The 11,463-nt window shown below is 35.1% G+C and overlaps 1 protein-coding gene across 6 annotated transcripts in view; it reads left to right on the forward strand.

Moving 5' to 3' along the window:
- The window catches only part of LOC106670380 (cadherin-99C), a 401,762-nt gene that overhangs the window by 330,954 nt on the left and 59,345 nt on the right, over positions 1-11,463 (forward strand). For all 6 annotated transcript variants that reach the window (XM_024227116.1, XM_014400658.2, XM_024227175.1 and 3 more), the window contains one exon: positions 5,651-5,829. In XM_024227116.1, coding sequence (XP_024082884.1) covers positions 5,651-5,829 — 179 coding nt within the window. The remainder of the gene's footprint in view (positions 1-5,650; positions 5,830-11,463) is intronic.

Consider the following 11,463-nt stretch of genomic DNA (forward strand, 5'->3'; position numbering starts at 1 on the left):
TGCTGATGGTTTCAACTTGAGATATTTTATTCATTTTAATAATTTTTTGTCTTTCTAAGACCATTTTCACGTTATCTCTGGTATTTTCGTTACGTCAAGAATCTCTCTCCCCTTTGTACACCACTGACAAAAAACGAGGGAGATAATAGAATTTAAACTTTGTTTTCTGATTAATTATCCGAGTAGTGTTTTATAATAGAACTAACATAAAAAACTTTCAAACCTTGTATGCACATAAACAACATGTTCAATGAAAAACAATACTAATATAATATAATAAAAATTAAGTTTATTGCCAATAAATTTACCGCGCCGGAAGAAAAAAATGTTTTTATAATTCATGTACTAAAAATGGTCTAGAGGGTAAAATACAAATTTTTAAAAAAGGTAAAAAAACTTTTATTTTTACTCTGCGTTTATTTATTATAATTATTATTTATTATAGTAAGCAAAACAAAGTATGACTCCAAAGATAATTTTTCGCAAAGAATGTGCTCGTGTTATTAGAATTTTAAGAGATTTGTGCGGTTGATTGGTGACCAACTTTTTTTAAAAAACGTAATGACTTTTTTTTTAACCCATTTTGAAAATCCTTTCCATTTTACAAACAATGATACCAGAAACTGAAAAAATCATCGCTTTGTCCGGGAAATATTGAGTATTCAGCCAGAAAACTCGATCATTGCAATTTATCATGTAACTATTTGCACCTGTTTAAAGTACGGGTTAAAAGTACTAAATTTGCCTATAAATTACAATTCGGAGTACTCGATATTCCTCGGAGAGATTTCCGATAGGCATCTTCATTGAGACTAATAAATTACATTCGGTTTTCCGCAAAGTACTAGATAATTCCTCTGGTTGATTGGGGATAAGCCTTTTCATTCACGGTAATAAATTACATTCACTCTTTCGCTACTAGATATCTTCTGAATGATTGACGTTAAGCCCCTAAAAAAGGTTTTTTCTTTGTTTGACTACGTTTACATTTTTTTATTTTTTTATTTTTTTTTTGTTCTGCCTTCTAATATAAAAGATGTTAATATTTGTATTATTTTCCTTTCTAATTTCTATTTAAAAATGTACCTCTATTAGATATAATCAATATAAAAAATTAATATCTTAATGAAATCTTAACAAAAAATCTTAATAAAAGAAATATATATTTCTGCCTATACTATTTATTATTTACAGTAAATTAAAATGGCACACAGCATAAAAAATGCTTTTATATTGCTTTAGCTTTCATTTATTATTAGTACTTAAATTTAATTTTCTTGAAAATGTAAAACATAGTTTAAATGAAATACTTTCTTATAATCAAATGTTGTTAAAATATGTCGTTGCTCTTAAGGGAGAGATTTCTTCCTTGAATTTCTTTCTTCTATTCTTAAGGGAGAATAAACGAGTTACCGTTCTTTGTTACTTTTTCTATTGTAAATTAGAAATAAATCATTCATTCTTTCATCCAGAACCTTCAACTGTCCGAAATAATCAGGCCACAAACAGTTCACCACAACAGTTAATTCTTGTTCTTCCAAAAAACAAATCAATAAACGCTGATTGCGTAAAAAAAGTGTCGAATCCGAAGCAGAATTTATAGAGAGGTGAACGGACTATCTGTACATTGTAAGGAGATGTCGGCAAACAAAGAATTTGGGTTCCTGCCAACCAAAATATAAACCATGCACGGAGTCCTGTTCGTTAGGCAACCCGCACGACAAACAAGTGAGTCGAGTCGGTATCCATGGCGCCGCACTAAATTTGATGTTTTTTTTTTTAACTGGAAGAAAAAAAAATAATTGCCCCCAAAAAACTCTTAGGCGATTGTGATCATTGTGGTCATTTTGATATAAATTTTATGAAGGGTTTCAAAGCGGAAATGGTTGATATTTAATTTTTTCCTTGGTAAATTAGCATCTACTGAGTGGCTCAGCAAGACATTTCCCCCAGTTAGATTGGTTTTTTGATAAATAAGTTATTAAAAATAATTTTGTTTTCTAAAATAATATATATACTAACATATATATAATAACAATAATGTGTTTTATTCCAACATCATAATATGTAAAAGGTGATCAAATACCGATAAAACTTGCACGTCACGTATATGACCTTGTCAGAGCTACAAACATTGCCCTCCCAAAAAGTTTGAATTTTTCGACTTCACGTTTTTTCTGTATCTAGCATTTATACTGACTTCAAATTTTAACCACACGTTTATTCACTTATACTAAAGAGACAGACTTTTTATGTTAGGGAGCAAAGAGAGGAATATTTGCCTTAAGAAAATAAACAAACATTGTAAACCAGGCCATACGTTTTTACGATCCTACCTTTATTTGTGTTGCGTTTTCTAAAGCCATTCAGAAACAAAATATTCTTATGAAAAAACGTTCTTTTTAAAGAAAAAATGGGACTAGTTTATCTCAAAAGTTTTCTCAAAAATAGGAAAATCCTCTGTGTGTGTGTGTGTGTGTGTGTGTGTGTGTGTGTGTGTGTGTGTGTGTGTGTGTGTGTGTGTGTGTGATGATTAGTGACCGACACGCAAAAATGGTACAATTACACTTTGAGTGAGTAGAAATACTTTGATTGAATACAAAAAATATATTTTGCATTGTATAAATTCGCTTTTTTCCACATCCTACATTTGTTAAATGTAAACAATGTTTGTAAATCGCAGGCCCTGAAGATGATCTCAATAAAGATCGAAACGTTGGCACGATAAAGAAAATCTTTTTCTAAAAACTACATCACACCAGACCGCATCTCACGATTTCTGAATAATAATAATCTGGATGAAAAAACTAAATTGAATTTCCAGGATAATTGGGCAATTTTGTCGTACTATTTGGGCTGTGTGTCAAAGCTGCTTGGCCTGTTAAGCGCATTTTAGTATCTCAGTAGGAAAATCAGGGAATACGGTTCATCTTTCAGAATTACCCATTACTTTTTTCCGATCGATGTTAGTGAAAATCAGACGTTAGAATGTAAAATTGATTTATCTGCAAAAGGAAAGAACTTTTTCTTCTCCACTTTTCTCTGACTCAAAATTTACTATGTAGTTATGGAGGTTTGAAAATCAACCTTTGAAAAACCAAGTTGTCGGCACCCGGTCAACAAGCCCCCCCCCCTAAAAAATATCAATAAACTAACATAAAATTCATATCTATAGAAAAATAAGATTTGATAATTAGCTAAACATCACTTGTAAAATAACATGAACCTGTTTGAAACAATTCATTTTGCATGCTTTCCTTTTATTATCGATTATCATTCATAGTCACCAAATCCCTGTTATTTTCGATTTTCTGTTTAGGAGGGTTTAAACATAAACGATACTTATTGAGTTATTTCTATGCCACGGTAGCAATCAAGCTGTAAAATTCATTCCCCCACACTAATGCCACTCATTTATTTTGAAGTTAAGAAATAAATTAGAGCCTGGAAGTCAAGAGAGTGAATGCTACTCAACATGCCACGTCGTTCTATTTTTAAGGGTTGATTATACTTATAAACTAGGACATATACAAAATTTTACATCATAAATCCTAACGTATACCTTATTGTACATTGCTAACACAAACATTTACTTTCTGAAATGTAGAATGTAGTGCAGCGTGTTATATCAAATCCTTCAAGAGCTATTATATACCCCCTCTGTACTTAGAGCAAACCGGTGAGTCATAATTCATCTAAGAGTTTTATTACTTTACCCGTTGGCAACAGTTCTATATCTTCCTTTCTTCTTATTGTAGATCTCGTAACATTTTCTCAAAGCGGGGAGTTGTATCTTCCTAAGGAGGTTGCGACCTTCTTCCGGGCGAAAAGCTGGTTTTTGTTTCGCTCTACGTCTACTGAATACGCAATTTTTGTTTTCAGAAGAGTCTATACTTCTGTTTAAATATCAAACTCGAAAATTTTTGCTTACTTTAACAATTTTTTAAAGTCGTTTACTTGTACAGAGTCTAGGAATTTGGCATTTTTAGGTATCATTTTGTAAAAATCTATTTGGTCTATTACAACCGATGACAATAAATTATTTATATAAATGTGTTTTTGCATTATTTATATAAGTATACTGCGAATTGGAAACTAGGGTTTAAAAAATAGTAAATGATCAATTTTTAGTTACAATCTAAATTCGTGACAAAATTTTACATCTTAAGAAAAAAAAGTAGTTCTCTGCTCCTGCTTGATTACTAAGATGATTACTAGCTATGATTGCTTATATTATGTTCCTAATCATGATAAAAAATAATAAGTTTCAATACGTTGAAGAGTTTAGGAGAAAAGTTTGCCAAAAAAATGAACAATTAATGCTATTCAAGTGAAGCGAATTCTGATCAAATTCCGTTGCAGCTCAATTTGCCATAACAAATTTACACACCTATTCCTAGACAAAGAATATAATAATAATAAAGTGGGAAGTTTATGGGGCAAACAGCTGAGATCATCATCGGCCCTCTGCGTGTTTTTCTTCTTTTTCTCTTCTTTCACGCATATTTTGTTTTAAACTGCGGTCATTTGAGCGTCTCTATCTGGCTACTGACTCTCTGATGACAAAGAATATACTAGACGATAATCTTCAAATAGCCACGAGAACACTTGGTTCGCAATTTTCCAAAATCCTTTTAAGCATTGCAAAAGCTTTAAATCTCATTGGAACAGTTTCATTCTCTGTTAAAAAGGTTGTAGTTTAATGTAAAACAAATATAACATTGAATTTCATCCGATTCTTGGAAGAATCAACTGATCATTCTGAACTAAAAATATTCACATTTAAAAAATAATTTGTCTACCTTTATCGGGTCGATTGCTTTTACAGAATATTCAGTTTAATAGAACCCGGTTTAGACACTTGCTACCGTCCATGTTCATCTCAATCTCTCTATGGTAAACAATCGTTACACCGTACTGAGGCGGATGTTTATGATTTCCCGCGATCCTTATCGCCTCTCCCGCTTTCACCGTTGAAACCGATAAGTCCTAATAATTCTACCAGTTCCTCCATATATGACTGGTTCATGTCTGCATCCGACGTGCTGTCTCATTTAATTAGCACGAGCAGGAGATGGAGGGGCGAGTTTTCAAAACTGGCTAAACGCTCCATGAATCTCGCTGGATTAATCGACATAATAATCGCTGCCACTGATGGCGATATCGATCTATTTCATATTAGCCAATGTTTTCCGAGATAAAATCTTGATTTAAGTCATACCTTGCCAAAATCGTATTGAGAAATCGTTATTAATAATCATAGTATTAATCGTTATAATTAATAACTTCACTTTTTATACTGGCTTTTACTGCTATCAAAATAATTACAGTAATTAGTAAAATTTATTATATGTAATAACAAAAAACATGTCGTAACATACTGTGTGCTTCTGAAAGTTGAGAAATGTACTTTAAAAAATAACGGAACAGGTTTTTTTTTATTACCCTTTGTTTTTAATACTTAGCAAAGGGCTCACTTTTAAATATGGAATGTACAAAATAAATATTTCGCCACGTGAATTTATAACATGTTTTTTGTTTTGATGGCATTTTCTTTGCAAGTTGAAAATAAAAACTATTCTACGATGAAATATTTATTAGCTCTTATGTAAAACCTTAATTCTCCCTAAAAAATATTCCTCTGTTTCAGAAATCAGTCAAGAAACGAAACCGAGAGAGATACCGATATACGGCGATCCTTTTGCCGATATCCACCTGGACCTGATTTTCCCGAAGAAAAAACAAATGTTCATACTGAACGGCAAGAAGCTACAGCTGCTTAGACCCCTCGACAGGGACAAGGACAATTTATCTCATACTGTTTTCCAGGTGAGTCTTGTATAATAAAAAACCAAAACAATTATTTTCTTCTAAAATGGATTTTATATAGTAGTATGAAATGGTATAGAACCTTGTTGATATAAAAAGAATTACAATCATTATTCGGCGATATCGTTTCTTGTGAATAAGAACATTATTAATTATTACTGCTGATATAATGCTAAATATTAGGTTTTCCTGTGACCTTAGAAGTACTTTATTTGTATTCGTGATTGAAAGAGCACTCAACCTAATTTCGCTTTTTAACCGCACGCTTTCACTTGCACATTTATATTTTTATAAATATAAATAGGTTGAGTCTAGACAGGCCGACGGAACGCGACGGAAGTTTCCGCTGCACAAGCTTACATTCAATACACACAGCCAGCGACAGAGTGAACGGACATTCCGTAACGGAAATTTCCGTGGTAGAGTCTCGGTTGAGCTCCGTTGTTGCACTAGCGTCCGTCGACCGAATGTTGCGCTGGGTTCCGTCTAAACTGATCCAAACAGTGCTGAGTAGATGGGGTGCGCCACATTGACGACGGACAAACGTAAAACGCAAGAGGCAGGCAGTCGGACTGGCAAACTGTAGGGTTATGATCTAGGATGGACTTTGACCAATTTATCGTGGAAGTTCAGAAGAGGCCCTGCCTGCGGAATTTTAAAGACGCTAATCAAATGAACCTATAGCTATGACCAAGTGCTACCCTTTTCATATTCAATGGATGTCATAATCAATCCAATGTTCTCTCTCTCTCTTCTGCTTCTCCATTGCCTTGTAAATATACAAAACGAAAAGTGGTTTCATTGTGCCTACACGATCAACTGAGTCACGTTATCAACTGCATATCCAAACAGTCGTTGTAGTCATTCCGTTCATTTTAAGGCCCGCGCCACACTAGACGGAATGCGACGAAAGTTTCCGCGACGAAAAATCCGCCCAAGCCGAACAAGCCACATATACAGCGGAAATGAACAGAATGACTACAACGGCTGTTAGGATATTCAGTTCATAACGTGACTCAGTTGATCGTGTACGGTACAATGAAACCACTTTTCGTTTTGTGTATTTAGAAGGCAATTGAGAAGCAGAAGAGAAGGAGAGTACATTGAATTCATCCATTGAATATGAATAGGATAGCACTTGGTCAATTCTACTGTCTGCATGGGGAACTTCGACGCTATCCTGTCAAGTTCTTCCAATAGTATGGCTTGATTTGACGAACGTCTTTCAAATTCCACAGGCAGGACCTGTTCTGAACTTGGACAATAAATTGGTCCACGTGCATCCTAGATCAGCTTCACTTGCAGGTTGCCAGCCCGACTACCTGCCTCTTTGGTTCCACGTTTGTCCGCCGTCAGTGTGGCACACCCCATTTACTTTGCACTGTTTTGATCTGTTTAGACGGAACCTTTATTTTTGGTCTGCCTATCCTCGCTGTTTTCGAGGAGCAGTTTTGCTTCTCGCCATCTTCCGTGGTCCGTAAAGATTATAAATAATGTGACACAACTCGGCCAATACTGAAAATGGCGAGAAGGTGAAACTAGTCTTATAGACAGCAAAAGCGTCGATAGACTAAACCTTAAAACAATATTAGCTGTAACTAACTAACCATAACCATATTAGTTGTAAAGTTGCCTTCATTTTTGGTAAGCCTTACGCTATTCTACTCCTAGCGATTTTCAGTGGTCAGTAAAGGCTACAAGTAAGGTAAAGCAAGGCATCAGAATAGAACAAAACAGTGTGGTTAAATAGGCTAAATTTTAAAACAATATTAGTTGTAGCTTGTTGTCTTGATTTTTGTATGGCTATATTCGCTGTTTTGGACCGCCAGGAGCGTTTTTGCTCGTCCATCATCAGTGGTCAGTCAGTGTAAGTAAGACAAAAAACCGAGCCAATGCTGAAGATGGCGAGAAACCGAAACGCATCTAACAGACCAAATCAGGGAATATAGGCAGACCTAACCTTAAAACAATATTATTTGTTGCGTGTTGCCTCAATTTTTTGGTCTGCTATCTTCATTGTTTAGACTGCCAGGAGCGTTTTTGTTTCTTACCATTCAATGTTGGCTCCTTGCCTTGCTAGTCATGGTTAAAGTATAGCAAGACAACAAGGAACCAACACTGCAGATGCCGAGAAGCGAAACACGTTGAATAGACCAAAACAGCGAATATAGGCAGACGTAACCTTAAAATAATATTATTTGTAGCTTGTTTTTACTATTTTTGGCCGGCGTTTCCTCGCTGTTTTGGAAAATTAGGAGCGTTTTTGCTTTTCGCCATCGTAAGTAGTCAGTCAGGGTTATAAGTAAAGCAAAGGAAGGCAGCCACACCAAGTCAACAGTGTGAGAAGCTGACACACTTCTGATAGACCCAAACAGAGAAGGTAGGGCAGACTTAACCTTAAAACAACATATTTGTAACTTGTTTGGTCTGCCTATCCTCACTGTTTTTACCCTCCAAACGTATTTTTTCCTTTTGCCATTTTCAGTTTTTTTTTTTTTTTTCCTGGGTTCTAGATATACCCAAGATAGACAAAGCGATCAGAAACGATTAAACGAAAGATTTCTTCTGGCAGATTCCTAGATGAAATCCCAGAGATGTTCATTTCAGTCCAGCCTTCAAATAAAATTAAAATTAAAATTAAAAAAAAAAAAAAACTGCCGATCTTCTTTTCTTTCCTGTTCTGCCGAGCACAAGATACACAGAAATCATACTCTTTCTCAAGAATTCTGTCCGATTTCAGAGCCATAATTTCAACATATAGGTGTACTGAATGAAGTCAATTTGCTCTCATCAGACTGCCTAACTTTATGTCAATAATGTTCTTATCTGATTAAACATTTATTATTTGCTTTTATTATGAAACGTCCGGTCTGCGTAATTCTTGATTTAAATTTAAATTATACCGTTATTTCCCATCCGTTCCATAATTTATTATAATTAAAAAATCATTCATTCACTGAGTCCGTGTTAAAAAAAAATAAAATAAACGCCGAATAGAAATCCTCTTAAATCTGAATTCCATTAAGAATTCCTGATGTGCTCAATAAATAGATAAAAGATAGACAAAATTTCGGTCCATTCGCGAGCAAAAAAAAACCCATTCTGATTTTTTATTTTTATTTAATGTTAAGTAGCTTTTGTGTGGCCCCTTGATTTGACCATGTATTGAAACATTCGGGTTTAATTTATACCTTCCCCAGCTCGTAAAGTTGGCGACCGACTCAACTGGAGAACTTAACTGGCTCTTTTAGACACCGGATCCGAATGTGAGAGATATTTTGAATCAAATTGAATTACGTTTGTGTGCGTGTCATTGTAACTCAAGTCTAATGATTTTCACCGTATTTTTAATGTGAAGACCAGTTTAGTAGTGCTGCGTTATTTTCTATAGGAACAAGAATTTGTCAGAAACTTCTACGAGGACTGTTATCGGCTAACTTATGCCACATTAAGGATATTTTTGTCATGCAAATAAAATGTTTTAAAGATATGAAAAGTGTGAATGTCACGTTTCTCATCTGTTGGATAATAAGAGATTAACTCTAGTAGTTAGGGACTTTATTCTGATTTTACGCGTAGCCAGCGGGCATCCTGCTTTAAATTGGGTTCTGCGATAGAATCCTGAATCGAAAAAACGGATGATATAATGTAATATTGAGCAAATTGAAATATATTGGATTTGTGGTGCTAACCGAAATATTTCTTCTTCCCTTAAATCGTCTATTCGGTTCTTCAGACGACATATTTAAATTATTTACGTACAAAAAAAAAATCTATTCAATAAATTCAATAAAATATCGTTCTAACCAGTTTTACCTATTTTTGGAAAAATGCAAAATGATTTGATCCAATACTATATTAAATTCGATACGTTTTGGGGCCGCAGTGTCGCCGGTTTTTTAGCTATTTTCCTCTATCTTTAAAAATTCGTATGTTTTTGGATGTATCGCAGGCTATTAATCAAGTGTGACGTGATGTTTTCCTAATGGGGAAACAAGTAAGTTTTAAAATATTTTCAGTGAAAATTGGCGCTTTCTTGTGCAAAAATAGTAACAAATTGATTACGCAAAGTATTGTCCATCGCTAGCCTCTACTTTTTGCGATCTTTCTGACAGCTTACGAATTCTGCGTTGAAAGAACAACTGGTCCTTAGAGGCAATGAAGAATTGAACCATTTTATACATTACTCTTAAGAACGGAAGTGCTGTTCAGACAGGCCATGAGTGATTTATGGAAACAAGTGGTAGTCGGAAGGAGAAATGCTGGAGAATACATTTGAATGTGCCCTTGTTTGTTTTTTCTGTTTACTGGCACTGCAACATGTGGTTCTCATCCATTCATTCGGTTTTAGCAACTCATTTTACATTACACCCAGTTGATCCCACCGAATAAAGCGCGCGAACTTTGGTCTATGAATATTTGGCTCCGCCGTTGATATGCCCGGGCTCTTCCCATCATCACAATTTCTTTCGCTTCGGATTGTCGAAATGAATCTGCTTGTTAAATAGTTACGTTACGATGCAAAAACCTTGAAGTTGGTACGTTGGAGCTGCTGTTCACCAATCAAAACTCTCCTTTTCACGTATTTTGGCTTTAATTTATATGGCACCCAATTTCCTTGCTTTATGACGTTCCTTATGACATTGAGGCGTAATGGAAATGCTTGTTGGGTCACTTCAAAGAGTCTGCATGTTGTGCTTGCGTCTTCATTAAATAATGGTTCCAATTCTGCAACTGTAAACGTTTCTGGCCTTCCTTCACATTCTTTACGCTCCGGATCAAAATCACCACTTTTGAGCCCCTAAACCAGTACTCAGAACTTGAAATGGATGGAAATGGAGCATGGTCCACATAAATTGTCAAATCGCATTGTATGCAGACGATATTTCTCTATTTACTTCAGCCTGGAGGCTAGAAACAATTGTGAGGAGACTAACTGAAGCTGCAAATAGGGTGACCCGATTCTGTAACCGTGGAAACTCAAAATAAATTCCCCCAAAACTGAGGCCATGCTTTTTACCATGCGTCGCCCAATCTTTAAAGACCAAGTACCTGTTAAAGCTTGCAAATTCCATGGGTGAAAAAATCAAATTCTTAGGCGTTATTTTGGACAGCAAGCTAAATTTCTCTAATCACGTATATGAAATCTTAAAAAAAGGGAAGGTGGCTACGAGGTACCTCTTTCCGCTTTTGTCCCACAACTCTGGACTCAATTTCAGTAATAAACTCCTCCTTTAGAAAGTTGTGATAAAGCCTGTCCTCCTGTACCCGCGCCTCGCTTGGAATTACACCTCCAGATCAAATTGGAAGAAGTTACAGTGCCAACAAAATAAATTTCTGGGCCTGGTAACCTCTCCGAGCTGCCGCACTAAAATTAGCTTCCTCCACGAGAGTACAAACATGAGATTTATACACGACGTAGCTAAACGGCTCACTGAAAATTTTTTCAATAAGTTGATTGAGCACAGAAATCCCACATGTCAAGAAATTGGAAGGTATAATACCTACGAATACCATTTGGAAGTACAGGAGAACATATATTACACGAATAATCAGGCTATAATAATATATGGGTAAAGATGTAGAATTCTTCACAACCATCTACTAGTTCAAAAAGTGGGGTACATTAAAGTA

The sequence above is a fragment of the Cimex lectularius genome, unplaced genomic scaffold (genome assembly GCF_000648675.2).
Source record: "Cimex lectularius strain Harlan isolate CLEC.00 unplaced genomic scaffold, Clec_2.1 scaffold69, whole genome shotgun sequence".
Lineage (NCBI taxonomy): Eukaryota > Metazoa > Arthropoda > Insecta > Hemiptera > Cimicidae > Cimex > Cimex lectularius.